This window comes from Limanda limanda, chromosome 1, assembly GCF_963576545.1.
Source record: "Limanda limanda chromosome 1, fLimLim1.1, whole genome shotgun sequence".
NCBI classification, from domain to species: domain Eukaryota; kingdom Metazoa; phylum Chordata; class Actinopteri; order Pleuronectiformes; family Pleuronectidae; genus Limanda; species Limanda limanda.
The window spans coordinates 10,282,407-10,306,210 of record NC_083636.1 but is presented as its reverse complement, the minus strand read 5'-3'; the positions used below and the strand labels follow the sequence as shown (position 1 = coordinate 10,306,210).

Here is a 23,804-nt window from a genome sequence, read left to right as displayed (position 1 = left end):
ATATACACACACAGACACACCCTCACACACAAGCGTAGACATACACTGAGCGTCACACACACACACACACACACACACACACACACACACACACACACACAAACACACACACACACACACACACAAAGCATCCTCTGTGAGGTGCCCTAAATCGCCGGCCGACGGCCCAAACTGTGTTTCCTGTCCAGCTTTAACCACAAAAGGCAATAACACACAACCTAATGTCACCGCTGTTAATCACACACACACTCGCTGGAGAGACAGTCATGTGTTCTGTGTGTGTGTATGTGCATGGAGAGAGGCGAAAAGGGGGGTTGGGAGCAGAAGACGTGGGCCAACTCATGTGGCCTCTGGAACTACCTCTCTTTCTCTCTCTCTCTCTCTCTCTTTTTCTGTTTGTCCGTCATCCACTCTCGTCCCCCTGTCCACCCAAAAGCTACAGACTTTTTTCTTGTCATGTTTTCATCTTTTCCTCCCGTCTTTAAAACCTTATTTATGTCTTTACACTGAGTCACCGGATGATGTGATCGCCGATGGCAGTTCTGCGCAGAAGGAAGGATGAAGTCCAGATAAAGGACAGTGGGAAGTGGAGAAAAAGTATCTATCAGTATCTACCGCATCTATCTGAGCAAAGACAGTCTGTGGGAAAATCTTGAGTGTTTCTATAGGAAATGGATGAAAAGACGCAGAAAGAGAGATTTTTGGGGGGAGGAGGAGAAGGACCAGACGGAGAGAGGAAAAGTGCATCCGGTGGACGGCGGCCCCGCTCCCCTGGTGTTTTTGCGAGGGGGGGGGAAGACGCTGCATAATGTTTATTGAGCGAGGGAACAGTGTTTTTTTCCATTGTTGTGCCGGGCTGCTGTTTGTGCCGCATTTGTTAAGCAATCCATAAAGGAGTCACAACATTTGTCTCACTGTCAGCGACTTGGCCTGCCCCTGTAAACCAGGCACACACACAAGCACAAATACACACACACACAAGCATACACACACCCAGACACGCACACACACAGATACAAGCTAATTCTCTCACGTAAATGACAGCACACAAAAACACACACACACACACAAACACACACACACTCCCAGCTGGCCTCTTTCTTTCGTCCCACACTTTTGAAAACTCTTCCCACCTCAGCCCAAATGCTCCCCTCCTTTTTCCTTTGACCAACCCCCCCCGCCGCCCAGCCTTCTTCTCTCTATCGTGCCGCCCCCCCCCCCCCTCTCTCTCACCCTCTCACTACCTGGAAAGACAGAGGTTTCATTGTGGCGCACACGGAGGGAGCTCCGAGCGCTCTTAATACTGTCCCCTATTGTGGATTGGAAGGATGGTAAACAGGGTGAGTGTGAGTGTGTGTGAGTGTGTGTGTGTGTGTGTGTGTGTGTGTGTGTGTGTGAGTGAGTGAGTGAGAGAAAAAGACGGAGAGCAACATAGACAGATTAGTGTAAGACATGGTGCCTAGATTGATGCATAATTGTAGACATGGATGAAGAAGAGGAGAAGAGAGAGAGAGAACAAGGGATGTGAAGTGTGAAATCCTGGATAAGTACGCGCACACACACACTCACACACACACACACACACACACACACACACACACACACACACACACACACACACACACACACACACACACACACACACACACACACACACACACACACACACACACACACACACACACACACACACACACACACACACGTATTCACTCCTGCTCTGTTGACAATGCAATTCCTTCATCTGACCTTTGACCCCTCCCCTGTGACCTCATGTCATAGGACCAGATTCTAGTTAGCCTGGAGGGACATCTCTCTCTCTTGCTCTCTGTTTTACACGCACGCACTTTCACCCTTTCCCTGTCACTTTCTCTCCTATACCCCACACCACCTCATCCTCCTTTTCCTCCCCTCCATCATCACAAAACACCAACAAATTAAACTTTTAAGTTCCTCTTCCCTTTCCTCTATTGGCTTTCGAAAACGGGTCAGCAGACCGCACCGGAGTGGGAGGTCGTGGTCGGGGGGGAGAGGGCCGGGGGGAAAGGGGTGAGGGGGTGAGAGTGTGCTGAGAGAGAGAGGGAGGAAGTAGGGAGGAGGAGGAGGTGGGGGGCTTTAGCATTCTCCTCTGGTATTTTTCTGTCTGTCGTTCTTTCTTTCTTTCTTTCTTTCTTGGCCCCCCTCTCGCTCCGTGGATGGAGACACGGTTATCAAGGCTCTCTGGGGACAGACAATATGGCCCAGACAATGGCCTCCAGTCCGAGGTGGTGGTGGTGGTGGGGGCCGCGGGAGAGAGTGAGCAAGAGATAGAGAAATAGAGAGAGAGAGAGAGAGGCCGGTATAGGGCCACAGGGGAAGAGAGGGGCAGAATGCGGCATTAGTTTGCGGAGCACGGACACTCTACTCAATTACTCTCTCTCTCTCCTTTACAGACACACACACACACACACACACACTCTCTTTCCTCAAACACACACACACACACTCTCTTTCCTCAAACACACACACACACACACACACACCACTTTAATCTCACCCTTTTAAATGAAGTACAGCGACACTTACACTGGAAGCCGCACTGCTCACTTAAATCGGAAACAAGTTTTTAATCACCACACCGCGAGAACTCGCCTTACAAAATAAAAGCCCATGATTATTAAATAAATACAAATAAACTGAGGGGCAGAACGCGATAAGTATAATTCTGTATTCTAAAATTAATTTTTTAAGTGTCCTCCGGAAAATACATTTGAAGTAGAAGTGATGTAATAATAATTATCAGGCTGCTTTTTTCTGTTGCACAGGGTCAATGTCTTTCTAACCACTTTAAATATCAGGTGGTTTAATCTTAAACAGAGCATTATTTTTTCATAATTATTCTGATATAAAACGTTAATTTGAAAAAACAACTATAAATACAATGTAATCTTTGCAACAAGTATCTGAAATATGAGCAGAAAATAATACTCAAGTATATATCAAGTACCTTAAAGCGGTAAACAAGTATAGAACGAGACTGAATGTAGTTTTACCACTTGAGATAAAGTGTTTGAACAAATAAAAAATATTGTTTGTCTCAATGAAATTCAGAAAATATTAAATCCTTGGGGCTGTTGATGCCGTCCTTGTTGCTGAGTGCGACGCACGTCATGTCAGATTGGATCAGGCTGCGTCCGGCTTCAACTGGTCAAAGTGTTGACACATCTACTGTGGACTACCGCCCCCCCCCCCCTCCCAAAACTTACTCACACACACACTAATAAACGGAGAAGACAAATGGAGGGGTGTGAAAATCCACCACTGCCTTAACACCACTTCGACACAGACCTCTTCCTCACCCTCACCCCCCCCCGCTTTCTTCACCTCCACCACTCTCACTTTTCTGTAAAAACTCCGCTGATCCTCCTTCCACCCCTTCTTCTCTTCCTCTCCATCGGCAAGGAATGTGTCAGTTTGACCACATCATTTCTTTTCCCCTTCATCTCTTCACCCCCCCCCCCCCCCTTCCCCTGCCACAGCAGCCTCCTCCAAATGTCTCTTTTTTCTCTCCCCGTCGTTTTCATCCGCGTCCCGGTTGCTTTTGTATCCCTCCGCTTCTCTCCACGGGCTCATTGCTGTTCTGAACAGATGAGGCCGTGTTTAGCGAAGGCAGCCTGCTTCCCAGTATTTTCAGCTTCAGCTGGAAATTTGTGTACAAAGCCGAGCGCCAAGAAAACTAAATAAAAAAGCTCTTATTATCAAATGAATAATTAGTATAAAAAAAATAAAACGGAAAATAAGAGAATTCATTATAGAGAACTGAAGAATAACGTCTTTAACAGCTTAACAAGTTGACACAAATTTTAGATCGCATGACTTTTGCTGCCATAAATAAATGGAGATTAGAAATGCATGTTTAAGGCTTCCGAGCAGATCACTCACATGCCACAAACAAATTTAAAATGCCAACGATGACTTCTCGCTTCTACAAAAACAAATCTGGAAGAAATTAAATACAACCTGTCACCCAAAACTGTTACAAACTTTTCCTCATCTGCTATTTTCCATCAAGCCTCCATGGGTCCAAGTGAATTTGAACAATTGGATGATTCAGGAAAAAGAGAAGAAGAAGAAGAAGAAGAAGAAGAAGAAGAAGAAGAAGAAGAAGAAGAAGAAGAAGTGTAGAAAAGTTAAAGAAGAGGAAGTATGATGAGAATAAGAAGCACGGGGGAAGGAAGCAAGCGGGCACTTACAGAGACGCAGGAACGGAGAGCATCGCGACCACTGAGGCTGAAGCATACACACACTGGCGATGCACGCATTGGAAGATACCCTCCTCTTGCTTGCTCACTCGCACACATACATCCATCCAAATATGAACACACTCTCTCTCTCTCACACACACACACACACACACACATATACACACACACACACCCACACACACGGCCAGAGCCACAGTGATGGAGTGCATTACTGGAAAGCAAGACTTTTAAGCGCTCTCCTCCTAAGTCATTGTAATCCTTGCATTTATCTCCATACATTCTGCTTTTCTGTGTAATCCTTTAAATTTTTAATTCCTCCTAGCTGTTGTTATCTTATTTTTTTTTTCTCCCCCCCCTCTCTTTAACCACTTTGCCAGATTGAACGCTTTATTAAAAACACATTTTTGCCACATCTAAATGTGTTCTTAATTCAACGGGGGGGCCCTGAAATCCTCCCAATCCCACCCCACCGACCCCAGTTTATCTCAGGGAAAAGAGACAGATTAGTTTCATCGTGGGGCAAAACAGAGCTCTACTTTAATACAATAAAAGTCAAGCAGGCGACGGAGGAGAGTAAGTGTGTGTGTGTCAGCGCTTACATCCATGTGAGTGTGTGTGTGTTAGTATTAAAACGATGGGTATTATAACATAATCTGTCTTTCGCAGCATTAGCATCAAACAGCCATTATTTCAAAGGCAAAACCCCTTGTGTTGACAGTGTCAGAAAAGGGACAAGGTTAGAGGGCTCACACCTATAAATGACGCACAAACATCAGAGCAACAGTGAGATTACTATTAGCATAAGGCAAGAATAATAAAAAAACAACAACATGCAGATAGCACAATAGGATTAATGAGGGCTTGCATGTGTTTACTTTGGATTAAAGAAAACGCAAAAATAAATCAATTTTAAAAGCAGCTGAGCAGGAGGGGGAAGGTGTAAACATTTAAATATCATATTTTGTCTGTTTTGTCAGTGTTTAAAAATAAAAATAAAATTCCCTGCGTATTTTGGACTTGTTGACAGCTCGTTGAGATGTTGAGCTGATACAGAGAGAGGCTTTAAAAATAGCTTGACGGGGTAAAGCAGAAGTAAAGAAAGTTGTGGTGAGCAGTGGAGATGAGATGATGAGGATCGCACACACACTGACTCACACACACACACACCTCTCTTTCTCTGTGTGTGTGTGTGTGTGTGTGTGTGCGTGAGAGAGAGAGAGAGAGTGTGTGTTTCTTTTTTCTTTTCAACACAATTTGTCTGTGGAGGTTTTGAGTCGAATGAACAAGTTGAAGTCAGGAGGGACGGAGGGGGGGATGAGGGGAGTGATTCATGTCACTGCTGGGACAAACGCATGTATGAACTCACACACACTAACATACACATAATTGCTGCTTTGCATATGGTATCTCTCCCAAAGCATAGAGTCAATCATCAACTCTTAACAACACACACACACACACAATCCAAACTCAGCCAACTCAGTGAGACAATTCACATGCTCAACACACACACACATTTACAGACTCCTCTTAAACACACATGTCTCTCTCCTACATCTGTCCTGTCCTCTATGTCTGTCATCTCTGCGTGCATGTGAGTGAGTGCAGGAGTGTGTGTGTGTGTGTGTGTGTGTGTGTGTGTGTGTGTGTGTGTGTGAGAGAGAGAGAGAGAAAGCGTCACGTACCTGTTACACTCCTGAGGTAGCTCAGGCTCAGTGAGCATGCTGGAGTAAGGGTCCGTCTCTCTCGACAACAACAACATAAAACAGTCCCACAGCGCTCAGATGAACCAGGTTAGTCTCCCAAAGACAAGACGGGATACAAGTGATCCTTCAACCTCTCCAACGCACTGCTGCTTCTCTCTCTCTCTCTCTTTCTCTCTCTCTCACACTCTCTCTCTCCCTCTCTCTCTTTACTCACACACTTCCAGCCTCACACCCTCTCTCTCTTTCTCTCTCTCTGCCTCTGTCCCTCCTCTTCTCCCTCCCTGGCTGTAAGCTGGGAGATCGAGGCTCCGCTCTTAAAGGGCCAGCAGCAGAGCCTCTGTCGCTCCGTGTGTGTGTGTGCGTGTGTGTGTGTGTGTGTGTGTGTGTGAGCGAGAGAGAGAGAGAGAGAGAGAGGGAGAGAAAAAGAGAGAGGGAGCAGAGAGGAGGGGCCATTTGACCAGAGGGCTCATCATGAAATGCTGCCCCCTTCCTCAAGTCTCTCTCTCTCTCTCTCTCTCTCTCTCTCTCTCTCTCTCTCTCTCTCTCTCTCTCTCTCTCTCTCTCTCTCTCTCTCTCTCTCTCTCTCTCTCTCTCTCTCTCTCTCTCTCTCTCTCTCTCTCTCTCTCTCTCTCTCTCTCTCTCTCTCTCTCTCTCTCTCTCTCTCTCTCTCTCTCTCTCTCTCTCTCTCTCTCTCTCTCTCTCTCTCTCTCTCTCTCTCTCACACACACACACTCAGACAACAGTCACACAACGTGTAGACACACTTCAGAGCGACAAGCCCACGTGCACTCTATTATGCAACATGAGCAGAATTGATCAATATGGAGTAAACTACCCTGAACTATATAAAACATACTAAACATATTAAATCTATCTATCTATTTATTTGTGGACACACACGCACAAATATTTTCAAAAGTTTGTTCTATATTTCAAACTTTTACACAACACGATGTCAGTTGAGTTGAGTCCCTTTCTATCGATGGTGGGTAACACAAATGCGATATTTGGAGTATTAAGACTGGGTTTCTATGGCGACGCTCCCAGAAATAATTCTCAATTCAGTTGATGTGAGTGGGAATTAAACATTTCCTTCCGCTGCAGCTTCACAATAAACATGTTTAACTGGTTAGACCCTGGTTTGACTTGTATTATATGGATATAGAATTATATTCCAGGATTGACAACCCTAGCTTTAACTTCTCCAGTCTTTCTAAAAGAAATGCAAAGAGGAGAGGTGAAATTGTTTGTCAGAACATCTGTTCAAAACCAAATACAAATTTGACACAAAAATTACAACAACAAAAGCCGTAGATTATCTACTTTCAGATGCTTGCAAATGTTTGTAATTACGCTGCAGCCTAGAAACTTAAGTGTTAAACTAACGTGGGCAGAACAAAGACAGGAGAGGTTCAAAATAAATTAATTTTTGAACATTTTGCGTTGGACTCATTCATGCTGAGTTAGTTCCCTGGTGTTGTCGCAGCCTCTCACACACACACACACACACACACACACACACACACACACACACACACACACACACACACACACACACACACACACATCCACACACACAAAAAGTGGATGTACTGTAGAACAAACCCTAAATCGAGACCAATAAGGAGTAAAAAGGCTTTCAGGTGTAGCTGAATGCTGCAGAAAACAGTTCAGAGGGTTAAATCACTATTCTGCTGCAGAAACCATACCAATACTGATAAACTGATGATGTAAAATCAAACAAATTCATGTTTAAGAGAAAAGAAACTTATCTTTGTCAATCTTGAGGTGAAAGGTACAATGAAAAGTCAGAATGTCGACCTTCTTTATTCATCCATTTCATTACATTCGTACCATCATAATTTTCTTTCACTTTTCCCATTATTACGCTTGAATATGTTTTTTGTCTCAGATTTCGAGCCATGAGTTTATACTTAATGTTAAGTAGTTAATGTTAGTGTTGTTAATCTTACTTTTCTATGGCTTTTACTAATGCAGAACAATTGCAAGGACAAGTGATGCAGGATTCTGAAAATAATGCACACGCTCCAGCCAATCCGAGCTAGTTCTTCTCCAGGGCCATATTATAACAAATGAGACGGAATAAAAGCTTTAACAGACTTTAATTTCCCTTCTTTCTTTTCCCCCCTTTGTTTTGATGCGGTGCAAAGCAGACGTTTGATTCTGCCACATGGAGCAGTTTTGTTACGAGAAGACAGCTGAACGCTTTCAACAGAACATATGCTGAAGCTCACACGCATGAATAAACGCACGCACACAAAATACACATATACAAACTGGCTAAAACCTTCACAGATCACCCACACCCATTGTGTCCTCAGGTAGACGTACTGTATATGTGTGTGTGCGTGTGGGTCAGTAGTGCATGCTGCTTTCAGCCCTTAGTGCTGTCAGTCACTATTAGGGGTGTGTGGTCTGCATGTCACACATACGGCCAATCCAGCTATTGTTCTGGTGAGCGCAGAGAAAAGCAGAGTTGACAGACTGCCACTTCTGTGATACTTAAACACACACACACACACACACACACACACACACACACACACACACACACACACACACACACACACACACACACACACACACACACACATGCACACACACACACACACACACACAAACACACACACAGAGGAAGGAGAGAAAGCGAGTCTTGTCACTCTACCTACTGTAGTCAAACAGACACCTTGTGTACAGTCTCTCACACACACACATACACACACACTTCTTTTGGACTTTTGTCAGATATTGACAAAAATAATCTAGTCACATAGAACTGTTTTGGACATTTCAACCATATTAAAGTCTTTTTTTGTCTAGCTGCTGCTTAAAAGTTGATTGAACGTTTAGTCTTTAAGTTGGAAACAGTATTTTTCAAAACAGTCTCAACACAGTAGACCAATTTATCCATTTACTCTTTCCAAAAATGGACAAGCCCTACTCCTAAAGTGCTCAAAAGTGGACATTTGAACAAGTGGAAGCAATGTTTCATCAATTCTTCATATTTTGCCACCCTGTGCAGAGGCATAGTATCCAGATCAATGATTACTTATAAGAACCTGACATTGAAAGATTTGGACAAACTACCAGTGGCTACAAGACCCCAAATAAGTCAGGTGACAACAAAATGTAAGGGTTTGATTGAAATATTTCACCCTATTGTAAACATTATATAGTTTCCACAAAGAATAAGAAGAAGCTGATATTTGTGATAGTGTTACAAAATGTGCAGCAAGTTCTTTTTTCCTCACGTAAAGCAACATGAAAAACAGTTAAAAGGAATCTGCCGATTTTCCTCATCAAAAGGCTGTTTGCAGGTCTTGGGGAGAACCAGGGCCTTTTTGCTGTGATAAAGTCTTTTGTGGCTGCAGAGGGAGCTGTGTGCGGTCTGATAAACTGCCTCAAGCGATGTCACTTAAATCAGTGTTGGTTTTTGTCTGAAGACTACGATTTTGAAAATGAGTTGGGAAGAAGTGAGCTTATCAGACCTCGATAGTCTGCTGCTCATTTCTGCTCCAGCCTGGAGGTCTGAGGCTACATTCGCCACTGCTGACAGAATACAGCCAAATGTCCAAATGGAACTTTAAAGCTGCATTGTGAGTAATGCTGGCACAGTGTTTTGACTAGAAAGAATAATGCATGGACCTAATGCTAGGTCTATAAGGGATATAAGGTGGAAGGTCATCTCACCCCAGCACACTCCCCATATGCTCACATACTCTCAAACAATCTTTGTAGTATGTTTTTTTTGGTCTGGTGATAGGTATGTTAAAAACCATTACAAACAAGACAGCTGGGCCAGTAGATGGCAATAATGTCTACATCAACAATCCCTCAAATACCAGAGAAGAACGTGTGGTCTACTCAAATTTAGCTGCAAACTTGTAATTAGACCTATTAAATGTAGATAAACCTGTATATAGCCACCATTGTTTGTTTGCATTGTATGGACACACACATGCCCCCCGTCTCTCTCTCTCTCTCTCTCTCTATAAGACAGCGATATGAACATGTCAATGTCACCAACAATCAGTGGCATTAGATTTCTATTTGCCTAATCTAATTCATGGTCAAATAGAGAGAATACACTGAGACGGCTAAATCTAATCACATTCCTCGACTAAATTGAGCCCCGATTGGAAACGCCATCTCTCCTTGACCCTGTAAACAGCTGCAAAACCAATGATAACCTCATTTGTGCATTACAGAAACTTAATTTCTTCATTATGCGGCTGAGTTGGCGGCGATCGGTCAACATAACGGAGCAGCGCTGACCTGGGCACACCCCTTGCCCTGCACTCCTTCCCTGCAGCAGGGCTTGGCCAGAGATGAGACTTGAGTTTGTCATTACCATGTGCACAATGGGTATGAGTAGTGAGTCGTGGTCTTCACAATTTATTGAACTGAAGCCAGGATTAATTCTGTCTGCACAATGGATTCTTAAGTGGAAACATGGCGATCCAGGGAACGAAGTAAACGCATGACAATGAATGAGAACGTCGATGCACAGAAATGTTCTTTATGAGATTATATCAGTAAACCTGAGCTCAGGGTTTTTTAGCTGCAAAGAAAGAGCGAGAGACTGGATGAAGGGGAGAAATCTAAAGAAGCCTGGTACAGAATTTACCAACCTCAGGTGGAAGCTAGCATCTACAGTTAAAATAAGTTGCTGAGGAAAATGAACGAACAAGGCCACCAGGGTGTATTATGATCAGCAAAGAATAGTGACGAGAAAATAAAAAAGGGAGCGTTTCACCTGGGCTGAAACAAAGGAGGCTTGTTAAGTGATTAATAGGTTCATTATCAGAGTTGTGTTTTTTTTAGGTTTTGGAAAAGGCAGCAGGGAGGAGACACAAGCTGGATGGAGGGAGAGGAGGCCACTCGTACGAGGACAGGATATGCATGTAAGCACACACACACACACGCACACACACACACACACAAACACACAGAATCGAAATGCCATCAGAGGGACAGAAAAAATACAGATAAGGAGCAACAAATATCCATAGTGCAGCACCTACACATACACATGTTCATGTAAAAACAAAACTGCACACACTCATTCACAAACACAGGAAAAAGCATGCACAAAAGCAAGTATGTACACACAACACACACACACACACACACACACACACACACACACACACACACACACACACACACACACACACACACACACACACACACACACACACAGTCCATTACAATGAAACCGTTGATGGGAGGCCCCTGTGTCAGGACCCTAACAGCTGTAGTGCATTAGGGGCCGACCATGAGTAGGGGCAGGGAGAGACCGGTAGTAAACAATCCCAAAGCCTGCAGACACACACACACACATATAGTCACACACATCTCCCAAACATGTTCACAAACATTCCACACCATATTATGCAAATTTGGAGAAACACACTTTGGGCACAATGTGGCAAATCAGTAGTTATGGACCTAAGAGGGTTTTCTGTGGAAGAGCAAGATCACATCTAGAAAATGACAGTTTGCATTTAAATTGGAGGGAAATGAGTGTGCTAGGGTTTGTTGAATATTACCGGTCGGACAGAGGAGCTCAAAATTTGTCAATGTTTTTTTTTTGTTTGAATTTGAATCACAGGCGTTCACTGCCAGGCATAAATGTTCAGACATTGAGTAATGAATGAGTAAATGAAACTGATCATTGATTAGTCAGTTCTCTGGGATCGTTTTGTTGATATTTATGTTTCCATTGAGGTTTTTTGTGCACAAGATGAAAATGCACAATAGTTCCACACTCAATGATTCGGAGCACTTGTATGACCGACCCATGTTCCCTTTAATCCATCAGTAGCCAGAGAAAACTCATCTCAGTCTAAAAGTCCATTGGCTCTTAATAACCAGGATGCTGTTTCTTAGGTCAAGATTGAACTTTTAGATTTTGAAGGAAACGTATTCTGATCATATTCATGTTATTAATTTTTAAAATCTGTTATTACTAGAAATTATTTAAATGCTCCAATGTTCGGAAAACACATCACTTTCCTCACACTGTCCATTGCTGCAGCTCCTCTTTTCATCCTCTGTCTGAACTGCTTGGTTATAGCTCCTGTTTCTTTAAAGTCCCCCCCTCCCGATAAAGCCAAGACTGCTCTGATTGGCCAGCAGGCCCACTCTGTTGTACTTGGTTAACCACTTCCAGTGCTTGTAGGAAATGTCGGCTTTCACTCTCGCTTTACCTGGCTTTGCAAAGGGGTGTGTCAGACTAGCTGAGTGGCGTCTATTATGCAAATGTGCGGAATCGTGATGTCACGGAATGCCATGACCCCCCAGAAGTATCGGCTGGACTACTGATGAGAAGTTTAGGATCTTCAGGAGCAGTGTTTTCTGCGGGGACGAAGCAGACTTTGTGCTTTTTAATTTTGCAAAGCTTTTATATTCACCATTAACCTATAAATCCCACAAGACTAGAAGAAAGAAAAACAGCATAAGCATCATATGTCTCCTTTAATGATAAATACAATACATTTTTCGATTTATTTAAGGGTTTTGCAGATCTGTCCACTAGCCTGCAGGAAAAATTGTTGTCTATATTGCACTTTATATGGAGTGAGCTGTCAATTTAACAAATTCCCCAAATGATCCATTGACAAAAAAGTGGCCTGTCTCAGCTGGCATGCAATTCCTGCTTTTGCCTTTCCAGTTGTGGTCTATAGCAAAGGCTGCTGCTGTTCATACACCATTTCACAAGAAAGCTACTGTGCCACCAAGTTGGACCAAGCAGCTCAGTATGGCTCCATGGAGAAATACTTCAGTTTGTTCCACTGCTGTTGCTGCTGTTATTCTGACAATGTGCCCTGCTCCCTCAGGATGAGCTACCAGTGGAACAGTGGCCTGACTAAAGCTTACATCATGCACCCGACAGTTAGACTTCTGGCACCCGTGGCAGCTTATGTGAGCCAGCATTAATACATTAATGACACAGAGACACAACAATGGAAAGAAAGCCAGATGGAAAACTTGACTAGTGTCTGAAGAGATGCCTTACTTCTACCGACATGTCCCATGCACGACATCGAAATGTGTTCAAAACATGGCGGAGGAGAAATGCTCCAGAAACAATTGTGACGTCTGAGCTATTACTCTGCAAATCTATGTATTGAATGGAGGCCAGTAGCTTGAATGCCCCCCCGCCCCTCTCCATGCCTCGCATCTCGTCACAGTCTCAGGGTGAGCTCATATATCAATACCTTTGGCATCTTTCCCCCTCTCTCTCTCTGTCTATTCTCCTCTTCCCTGGGAGTGGAGAGGCCAGCGTGGAGAGGCACAAGCCCCTGTGAAGTGGCTTTATCGTGGGGAGACACGTGCAGGCGGAGGACCCCGTCTGAAGGCTGAGTGGCAGGCGGCAGAAGCCATTAAGATAGAGCCGCTATCTCTTTCTGCCAGGGCCCGCTTAATACAGGCGGGAGCTCAGGCCGCTCTCTTCTACACACACACACACACTCAACACACACACACACCTTCTCTCCAGTGGTACTTGAACTGACATGCGGTGACATGGATGTAGACATGTGCGTGTTCATTTACACTTACAAGCAACTCTCTCGCTCTCCCTGTCTCCGTGTGTCTGTCTTGAGTCTTCTCCTTGTTCCAAACCCATCAATCCCTGCCTGTGGAAGGGAGAGAAAAAAGGAACAGATAAATGGGCAGGTAGAGAGGCAGGTACCACAAGATGGACAGACAAATTGCTCCGTCTGCCACTTTCACCACCAAGGTATAGTGGTGTCAGTGTTGTGAAAAGCACACATCAGATTGACTCTTTTGGGATATGCAGGTATGAGTATAAAGGGGCTTTCAGATGGCAACTGCAAGGTCGAGGTCAGCAGCAAGGAGCCTTCACATAAACCTGGTAGGTGCAGCAGCACTTATAGCACCGAGCTTCCAGGAAAAATCTTAATTTGCTAATTTTTCATTGACACATACATAAATAAAGCTGTAAAATGAGGCATGTGTGGCCTTTGCTGCACTGTAATAAACCAATCATACAATTTGGGAAAATGTAATGATTGGCTGGCGTACCTGTCGGCCATTAACCGAACAGCACAGACGATAGCCAGAAATTCGCGGGCTAATCAAGGAAAAGTCTACTTCTAGCAGTTGTCAGGCAGCATGCGATCATGTGGTTTGGTGAGGTAGGTTTAACGAGAGGGCTGAACTTAGCTTTTCCGTGATCACCAACCCTAGCATTAAAGAAAATGATTATATCGATCTCGCATCCATTTTCTGAATCCGCCCAATATTTAAGGGGGTATTTTTTGGCCATTCCTTCCACCAGGTTTTATAAATACATGTTCAGTAGTTTTTGCGTAATCTCGCTGACAAACAAATAAACAAACAAACAAACAAAACAACGGTCTGGGGTGAAAAAACAAGATAATTAGTAAGCATAGTTGCAAGTAGATGTTAATTACTTATATTTAGATTTATTTGCAGGCATTTCGCATTTAATGACAGGACAGTTAGGGTGAACTTGGTAAACAGACAATGGGAGACCTGGTGTAAAGCTTAGAACCGAATCTACAAACCTGCCGCTGCATGAGGACTTAAACCCCCGTATGCGCTAAGTGTTTCCTTTTTTAGCTCTTTAGAAAGCTCTGCAACTTGTTTCCCTCTGTGTTTGTGTTAAGCTAGGCTAATCGCTCCCGGAGTCCAACTCTCTATTCAGATATGAAAGTGGTACCAATTCCTCTCATGTATCCGTCAGAAAGAAAGTGTAATCCAAGTATTTATAAAAAATGTTTAACTAGTCCTTTAAATGTAATATTTCCCCTTGACAGTAATGGAGCTGTACACTGCTGTGTTCAAAACAACTCCAAGTTCCTTTAGAAGAAAAGCAGTTCCAGTTAAAACCAAGGTCTGCTGACTTTCAAGAGGAAAAGGTGATTATATTCAGGGAGACTGTGAACATAGGGCAATAGGGCTGTTTGAGAGCGCCTGTGAATGTGGCAAAATTAAGTTTGTATGGAAATCATATTTTGAGGAATTGGGAGATTGACCAATTGCAATTCGACATCCTAACGCAAGTAAATGATGTTGGTTTTATTAGTTTTTTCATTTCTCCGGGTCCATTCCTTTATTTGTCGAGCTCAGTAGCAGAAGTCAAGGTTCTTGACTGGTACTTGACATGCTCAATGTTACTGGATGTGGACTGTGTGTGTGTGTGTGTGTGAGTGTGTCCGAGACCTTTCACCCGCTGTGCTTCCAACGGGGGTGCACTGTTTTAACTGCTGCTGCAAACATCGCACTGTAAACAAGGATGTTTTCGTCTCTGGATTGAAATTTAATTAGCGTTTTGTACTCTTTGTGCGAATCTTAACTCATTCCTAATTAGCCAGATTTGTTTCCCTCCTCTCCTTGAAAAAATCGAGTCAGTTAATTATGGCTGAGGGAAAATAAGAGTGTTTTTGGTGTCCGTTATTTATTAGTCGTCTTTGGAGCTGTGAGAGAGAGACAGAGTGAGCGACTGGAGCAGACAATGCAAGAGGTGAATGAAAGGGAGTCTGTGTCACAGCGGGGTTAATGAAACACTAGCCTGGGAAGACAAATAAAAAGTGAATGATTTACAAAAAATGATAGTCCAGACATCTCGAAAACACACACATGCAAACACAGACAAATACACAAAAAGTGTTGATGTAACGAGCGCATTAACTCACACTCACGCGCTATATCTGTCCTGTTACCTGACTGCACTACAGACAATGGAGACTTCTCCTTGAAATCTTCCTCTCGCAGCAAACTAAAGTTTTTGGCTGACTAAATTCAACCTGAGAAGAATGAGAATGAATAAAATATCTCATTGTGACTGAGCATAAACTGTGACTTCGCACATATGAATGGCAGAAAGACACAAGCTTCACACACAATCAGTGATTCACGCACGTGTGTCTGCATGATAGCCATTCAATGTAGTGGTCCTGTATAAGAGCACAAGCAGACAGGAGAAGCCAGGAATCACTTCCAACACTCAACTGCTGGACGACCACTACATGATCACACATTTTGCAGTGCATGTCTGAAGATGGTGAGGCCGGAAGCACGTTTCCCACAAAATAACGAAAAATGTTCAATTAGATTAGAATCAATGACAGGGTCTGGCTGCCGAGGATGGTGAAATCTTTATGGATGTTTTGATGGCCTACCAGTATGAGAGGGAAGAGCACTGTCAGAGCTATACAATGTGCGACAGTGCATATAATAAAGTAGATCAGAGGTCTATTATGTTGTGTGAAGTGTAAAGACATATTCTGGGTTCTCTAGAAAAACAAATTAGAGCTTCACAGGCCAACTGACTATAAATTGAAAAAAATAGAATGGACCTATTAGTGTGAAGGGTCTGAGCTCCTGCAAGTTCTATAAGATACTAGGTTAGTCCTGATTAATTACAACTCTTGTCTTCATTTAGAAGAGAAAAGCACTGTCGTCTTTTTTGTGACCAGCAACATGGCAGTGTCGCTAAAACGAAGTCAGATGGGACAAGAGTTATCAGCCTCTAAACCATCGCACAAGTTTTAAACAAATTTCTAAAGACCAAAGGCAGAATCGTAACACAAACGGTCTATTTAAACATCCATGAATTTTCTGGTTTCAACTTTGGTTGAACCTGTGTCACATTTATGGTTCCTGCTGAGCATGAAGTGGTTTAGATAATCTGGCTAAACTCTTGGTTTATTTACACCCATAGTGAGCTCTTGTGTTTCCTGCTTCATCCGGGGCCCCACTGACCTTTTCCTAATTCTTTACTGCACAGCTATTACGCAGATTCATACAATGTTATGACAAATGACAGAAAGCATAGGACTACCCGGCCAACAAAAATAAGAAATGGGATTCTAATAAACCTGAATAATCCTTCAATAAAAGGATATATCCATTCGATTTTGTCCATTGTGAAGGTCAAGTATGAACTTTAATGACAACTCAATTTTAAGAGAATATAAAAAATGAATGACGTTCTACAATTAATTACAAAATCTTCAAATGAGGATCATGTGAAAAGGCTCAAAGGTAGAAGTATGAAATGTGTTCCTTTTTCCAGTTTTCTTCATTGAACTTACATTTATCTCTATAGTAATAAAGATTATTTTGGCGTGAAAATAAATATATCTCAGACAGCAGAAGCTGAACAAACTAAAAGTTGGTTCCTGGTCTCATTATATCACAGAGATAAGGAAGAGCAAAACAGTTTTAAGTATAAAAAAACAGCGGATTATCACTTTTTGTTTTTATCCCCAGGAGCTGATGTTCTCTCTCAACCTCCTCCTCCATCACAATCTCTGCCTTAAGTTGCTATCTCTCTCTCCCTCCTTTTCATACCTCCCCTCTCTACCATCTACTGACTCCCCCCTCCCCTCTTTTCCCCCCTCCACCTCAAAGCTGTCAGGATGTCGCCTCCTTCGGTCTGAGGCTGAATGGGGGGATTTGGCAGCGCTCCCCCTCTCGCTCGCTGCTGCCGTTTAAGAGCACACATGTTTATGCACCAAATCTCCGCACTTTGTGTTTCACCGCGTCAAGGCACAGGCTCAACCCTGGATTGATGCGCCCTGGCAGCCCCCTGTGTACTTGCTCTGAGGGAGAAGGGGGGACGACGGAGCAAGCTGGAGAAGAAGAGAAAGCGAGCAGGAGGAAATCTGGAGTGAAGAGGAAATGATTTCTGATTTTCAACACAGGCTTTGTGGTCGTGGAAAGCTGTGTGTGTGTGTGTGTGTGTGTGTGTGTGTGTGTGTGTGTGTGTGTGTGTGTTTAAGTCCATTGATGAGAATAAGAGGAGGGGAGATTGTGCTATCCACTGCCTGAAGGCTATGCTCAGCCTATATATTTAAGCCCCCACTGTTCCTTGCTTAACAATAACGCCTACAAGTTTTAATTTAATTCTGCCTTTTTTTTTTATTTAACTAAATAATCCACTTCCATTTTCTGTGTCACAGCTAGAGAAATAAATCTAATCTTATCAAATGGCAAACTGGGTGTGAGGGTTTGTCGCTTAAGAGTTTTTATTTCTTTTATATTCCTTTTTCTTTTTTATCTTCAAGGGTGTGTGTAATACTGAGACAGAAGTGTGTGTGTGTGTGTGTGTGTGTGTTGTTTGCATGAGGCCATGCAGGGCAAGGGGACATGTGTGTGGAGGTCTTGAGAATATGCATGTGTTTTTGTTGTTTTGCAGTCCTGTCATACATGTGCAACTGTGCGTGTTTGTGTGTGTGTGTGAAGTTTGGAGAAGGGTGAAGTGAGATAAGACAGTAAAGCAAAACAAGATGTCAAAGTGAGACAATGGCAGTGAATGAAGAGTAGAAGGAAAGATTAAGCAAGTTTAGGGAAGAGACAGGAAGAAAGTGGAAGAATAACAGTGCTGCTTGAGGTTTGAGGCGACCTGCCAGCTGGCCTGTGGCCACGCTAGTTGTGGCGAGCTTCCTAAACATCCTACAACCCAGCAGCCTCCGTTTAGCGGCACGCAGCCTACACTCACACACACAGTCATTACCAGACCACAACTCGCCACCTATTTATAGAGCCCCTTAACATCCATTTTCGATATTGATCCAATGTGTATACAGCTGCTTTTCCAAAAAGTTGTTTTCTTTTTGCGCAAATTGATTTCATAGTTAGTCTGATTTGTTTCATTTCTTTTCGTTGAGCCCGTGCACAACAGAGGAGGCTTGTCACCCATTGGTTTGTGTCCAGAGACACTTTCACACTGGTAGTTTGAATGTCGCAAGTTGATGCCCTTTATCATTTTCCTTCTCTCTGTGCTCACATGTACAGTATTTTCTACTGACCAGCAGTCAGCTCCCAGCCATTTCCAAGCTGCAGCTCCAAAATACTGTCAAGGTTAAAGGTCAATAGGGATGGTTCTATAGCTATTTTTACTTGTAAAATGATACTTTCAGACACGCACTGAGCTGCTGCAGACTTTCTCCCGTGCAGCTAATGTGAGAACACAGCAGGAGATCCTTCGCAGGATTCACTGCGATCGAGTGGGGGGGGGGGGGGGTAAAAAGCAGAGCCATACACTTAGAAGACAATGACCAAGATGTCACAAGAGTTTGTGAGTCAACATGTGATCTTCTCTGCACCATTCCTCGCCTGAATCCTACAGAGCATTTTCTGCCATTGTGAACACGTCTGAGCGGAGAATCTCCTGCTGTGTCGATCATATGTGAAAAGAAACCTCCTGAGAAAATCCGGACCCAATTCCCCGGAGTTCCTCCAGAGGTCATGTCTGAAAACGGCACAGAGAGGGTGAGCTGCTCATTAACATCTCTGTCAGCTGACGTGAAAGAACAGTTTGGGACAAATCGTTTTGAAAGACCAATGGGGAAAGTCCAACACGAACAATGGTGCTACTTCATCCCTCACGCAGTCACATTCACATTTTTAGGGCTTGGACAAAAGTCAGATTGTTGACTTAGTTTTGGACTTCTGTGTTCAAACCTTTTCACAAATGGAGAATTGTGAGCTTGAAGTCATATGAAGTCACAGATTGGACCGTTTTAGTGAAATCATCATGCATCAACCAATAAAATACATAAAGTCATGTCTACTAGGATGGACTTGAGGTGGATATTTCGGCTCCAGGAGATGCTTCAGCCCTAAACCAAAGATAACTAACCAGAGTTGTGTCATATGTTTGTTTGCAGCACATAATCAACACATTTGATTGTTTGAATTTATATTCTATAAACGTATTCATGCAGTAAGCTCCTCTGCCCCAGTATCTTAGATTCTGAGATGCAACCCAGGATACATTTTTGCTCATAAGGATCCTATCAGGTCACTTTGGCTTTGACCTTTGACACTTACCATTGTCTTCTTGTGATGTTGGTGCATTTGGAGACGTTGACACCTCTACTGCTGCTGCAAGAATTGAGTCTCCATCACTCTGCCAAACATTCTCATATAGACTCATATATGGCCAAGCCTTTTCAGGAATTTAATAAAAGGTAGTTAGTGTGTGTTGTCCTAATTAGTTGTTACAGGAGGTCCCAGTGACCTTGACCTCCGCCCAAAACCTTCACCCTTGACTCTAAGTAAACGTTTTTGCCGAATGTGGAGAATTTTCCTCACGGCGTTCCTGCGATATCGTGTTCACGAGAGCGGGATGGCTGAAACAACCTAAAAACATAATGCCTCCGGCCACAGCTGTGGCCAGTGCGGTGCCATAGAAACACTCCAGTGACATATGTTGTGCACAATATGCTGCTACAATTGTTTGAATACAGCGAAATCATCTGTTGTACATTACATGACATTACTTGTGCTTTAATCGATGTAGTCTGCACAGAGGAGCACCTTATGTTGTGAACTTGTCTTTGTGTGCGAGTGCTTGTCGTGGCAACCCCTGTTACCAAAACCACCACTGTGAATCCCCCCTCACACACACACACTCACACACACACACACACTCCTTTTCTCACTATGGGAACACACTGGCACACAGATGGTTAAGCCCACCCTTGTGATGAGTGGGAAGGGTGGGAGGTGGGTGGGAGGGGTGGCTGCAGATGGCACAGAGGGCATCGCCAATCAGCCTACACGTACACGTACACACACATACACACACACACACACACACACACAGAAAAACATAAAACACATCTACAAAGGGGAAGAGAGAATGATCTTTGATGAGATGTTTATATGTATAGTGCGTATAGATGGAAGTTGTAGGTGGGTGTGCGAGTCCTGCCCTCTCGGGGCGCGTTGTGCACTCTGTACGTGCGATGCCTGGCGTTGATCTAGTGTGGCACACAAAGCCCTGGCATCTCGCTGGCACCTCTGCCCACGTCCTGCCACACTGAGAGGCACGGCCAGGCCTGCCAGAGGGACCTGGCAACACAGTGTGTGTGCGTCTGGGAGAGCAAGTCTTTGAGGTATATACACATATATAGATCAATGTTGTGTGTTTCTATGAATTGTGTCATTGTGAGTTCATTTTTCTCAAGATGGACGGTACCAAATACAATGTGTATAAATGGAGCTGATTGTGAAGGTGTGTGTGTTTAAGTATGCATATACTGTGACCCATCTAAACATCACACACAGCCACACACAGCAACACAAACACCGGTACCCCCTCTCATTAAGAAGACCCTACCCTGTGTCTCTAATGGCTACGCCTTTGATATGCAATGACGACTAATTCCCTCCTGTGTTCCACTCTCTGCAGACAGCGCAGTCATTAGACCACGGGCACGGACACACACACACACTCACAGTTGTGTTTGAGTAAGAATCTAATCATTTAACCCGTCCAGAGGTTCTGATTCTCATCTGTCTTCACCTTACGTTGTGAACCGTCTACCGGGGGACTTGCTGCACTCACTTGTGATGTAAATAGAACAATATTTACATAAAAACATTTGAATTTATCATTAAAAAGGGTTCTTGTTGATGTGGAATGCATCCGTCTGCTCTTTAAGGCAATAAGGTGAAGCCTAATTTGCTCGTTGCACTGTTTGTCTTGTATGCATAAGTTATTCCACCGTCACTCTTACACTGTAATGAGGGACAAACATCCAAACATTCAAATGCACCTACTTTTAAAAAGAGTGAGGACAAACAGGATGCATACAGCATCACAATTCAACCTTTGTTGTTGCAAACTCTCTGTAACATTAACACTGGGTGATCTGATGTGGATGTACACATTTATAGAAACTCAATGTGACTCTGTTCCCTGCTGCAGACCAACGACAGCAAAGTGCTTTTGGCAGTGGTTGCTTGATAGCAATGTCAATGCAACATCTGCAGACACAGATGAGGAGTGTATTGATAAAATATCAAATCACGTGTGGGATTTCTGCCTTTCTGGATGGAATCTTTTTTTTCTCTAAAGACGCACTGATGAAAGGAAATCGTTTTTCTAACTTCTAATCCTGTGTCCCTGTTTTTATTGATCTCTCTTGTCAGAGAGTGTATATCTGTGCCTTTTGGAGTGTTTTGTCCGCATGAAATGATATTTGAATCGCAGACACGATCGGACGAGCATATTGTATGTAAAAAGAACACTCACAAACAATCCTACATGGGACGAGATACACTGAATTTAATTCAACACTAAAGGTGAAGCTCCATAAACATTAGACACAACACTTCTGATCCTCCTATGAATGGTTGACCCTGCCCACATTTTGAAAACCCACGGATAAACTATTGTTTCAAGTCACTGCTCAGTCCAGACGACAAATCCTTCCATTGTTTATTCCTCTCCTTCATTGCTTTATCATTTCTTTCTTATCCTTTACCTCTATTAGCCACCTGGGTTCTCACCCCTGTTACTAGCTATTGATTAACATACATTTTTCTCCCCCCCCCCCCCCCCCCAATCCCTCTCATTCCCATCCATCTACTGTGTCCCAAGATACCCACTCCTCACTTAACCTTAAACGTACACATTACCCTCATCTCCTCGCCTTCTCCTTCTGTTTCTCTTTTGTTCCATCTGTCCCGTAACGTAACGTCTCTCTCTGAGCTTGCACTTGTCTTATCCTCTACCTCCTCCTCCCTTGGAATTCCCAGACCTGTTATCAGTCTTTTTCCTTGTCCTGAGTTTATTCTGTAGCCATTAACCTGGTGAACAGTCTAACCTCAGCCGGTTGTATTGGCACATCTCTACACTCACTTCTGCCTTCCCTCAACCCCGTTTTACTAATCCTCCCTAATCAGCATATGTCTGTGGAGGCCTTGGAAAACAATGTTATTGTGGGTAAGAGGTAGTACACCTTAATGTCGGGGTAACAGTTTGGCATCAAGATTGTAGTAGTTGGATTTGAAGCAAACTACAGTATAGTCTTTGCTACAGAGATGCTGGATATGGATCTGCAGATCGTTGAACATCTGACACAATGGTAAGGTGGTGTCACTGAAGCTGCTTTCAGACGAGCACTGAACTCTGCAGATCCTCCGTATTTTCGTAGGAAAACCAATATCTCCCGGTAAAATGTGAGTTTGAGGTGACAAGAGCCTACACCATTGTAAGTGTGTTGTTAAGAAAATCATGTGATCTCCGCAGCTGCTCATTCTCTGGCTGGAATAATGCGAAGGATTTGTTGCTGTTGTGAATGTGTCTGTGCAGAAAACCTCCCGCTGTGTTGTGCATGTGTTAAAAGCAAACTGCGGGTAAAGTCCGTATCCAATCATCCGGACTTTATCCGCAGGTCAGGTGTGAAAACAGCTCGAGTCAGAGAAGGGGCTGGCTGCTAGCGGAGGACATGGAAAGGCTTTGTTTGATACTGACAACACGTCTGCAAATGTGGCCATTTAAAGCTGATACTTGCAACGGTTGCCACAGTTACCACTTATCACCATGGCGTCAATAGGTGAAGGTGAGAAGCCGAGGCTCCGGTCAACTGTGGAGCGCTGCTCTGTTGCAGGATGAGAGCAGACAAACTTATTCATGACGATATCGGGTCAATCCGCTCTGCGTCTGCCAATCAGCTTGCTGCTCCCTCACTGCAAGCTAAACACTCAACAAAATCACCACTGTTTGCTCCTAAATGGTGGAACAAGCTCCCCAATGACATCAGAACAGCAGTAAAAACACATCTCCTCGACTATTCCTTGAATAAAGTTTAAACTAAGAATTTGGTAGGACTTAAATGGCACTTAAGGCCGGCGCATGCTTCTGCGTTTTCACGGGAACGGAGACGCAGGAGCCCTTCCGGGCCCCTCACGGCCCTTCCTACGTCCTTACGTGCGTCGGCCAATTTTTCTAACTAGATGGCAAAGCCCCGCAAGCGTCACCCGGCCGCGAGGGCTGTGATTGGTCTGCTGACTACATCATTTCCGGAGTCGCATTTCC

The 23,804-nt window shown here is 43.7% G+C and overlaps 1 protein-coding gene across 5 annotated transcripts in view; it reads right to left on the bottom strand.

The window, feature by feature from the left end:
* sox5 (SRY-box transcription factor 5) overlaps nt 1-6,191 on the bottom strand; it is an 87,165-nt gene extending 80,974 nt beyond the window's left edge. For all 5 annotated transcript variants that reach the window (XM_061073907.1, XM_061073904.1, XM_061073905.1 and 2 more), the window contains exon 1: nt 5,930-6,191. In XM_061073907.1, the coding sequence (XP_060929890.1) occupies nt 5,930-6,006 (77 nt within the window). In that variant the 5' untranslated portion in view covers nt 6,007-6,191. The remainder of the gene's footprint in view (nt 1-5,929) is intronic.
* Nucleotides 6,192-23,804: the final 17,613 nt, after the last annotated feature.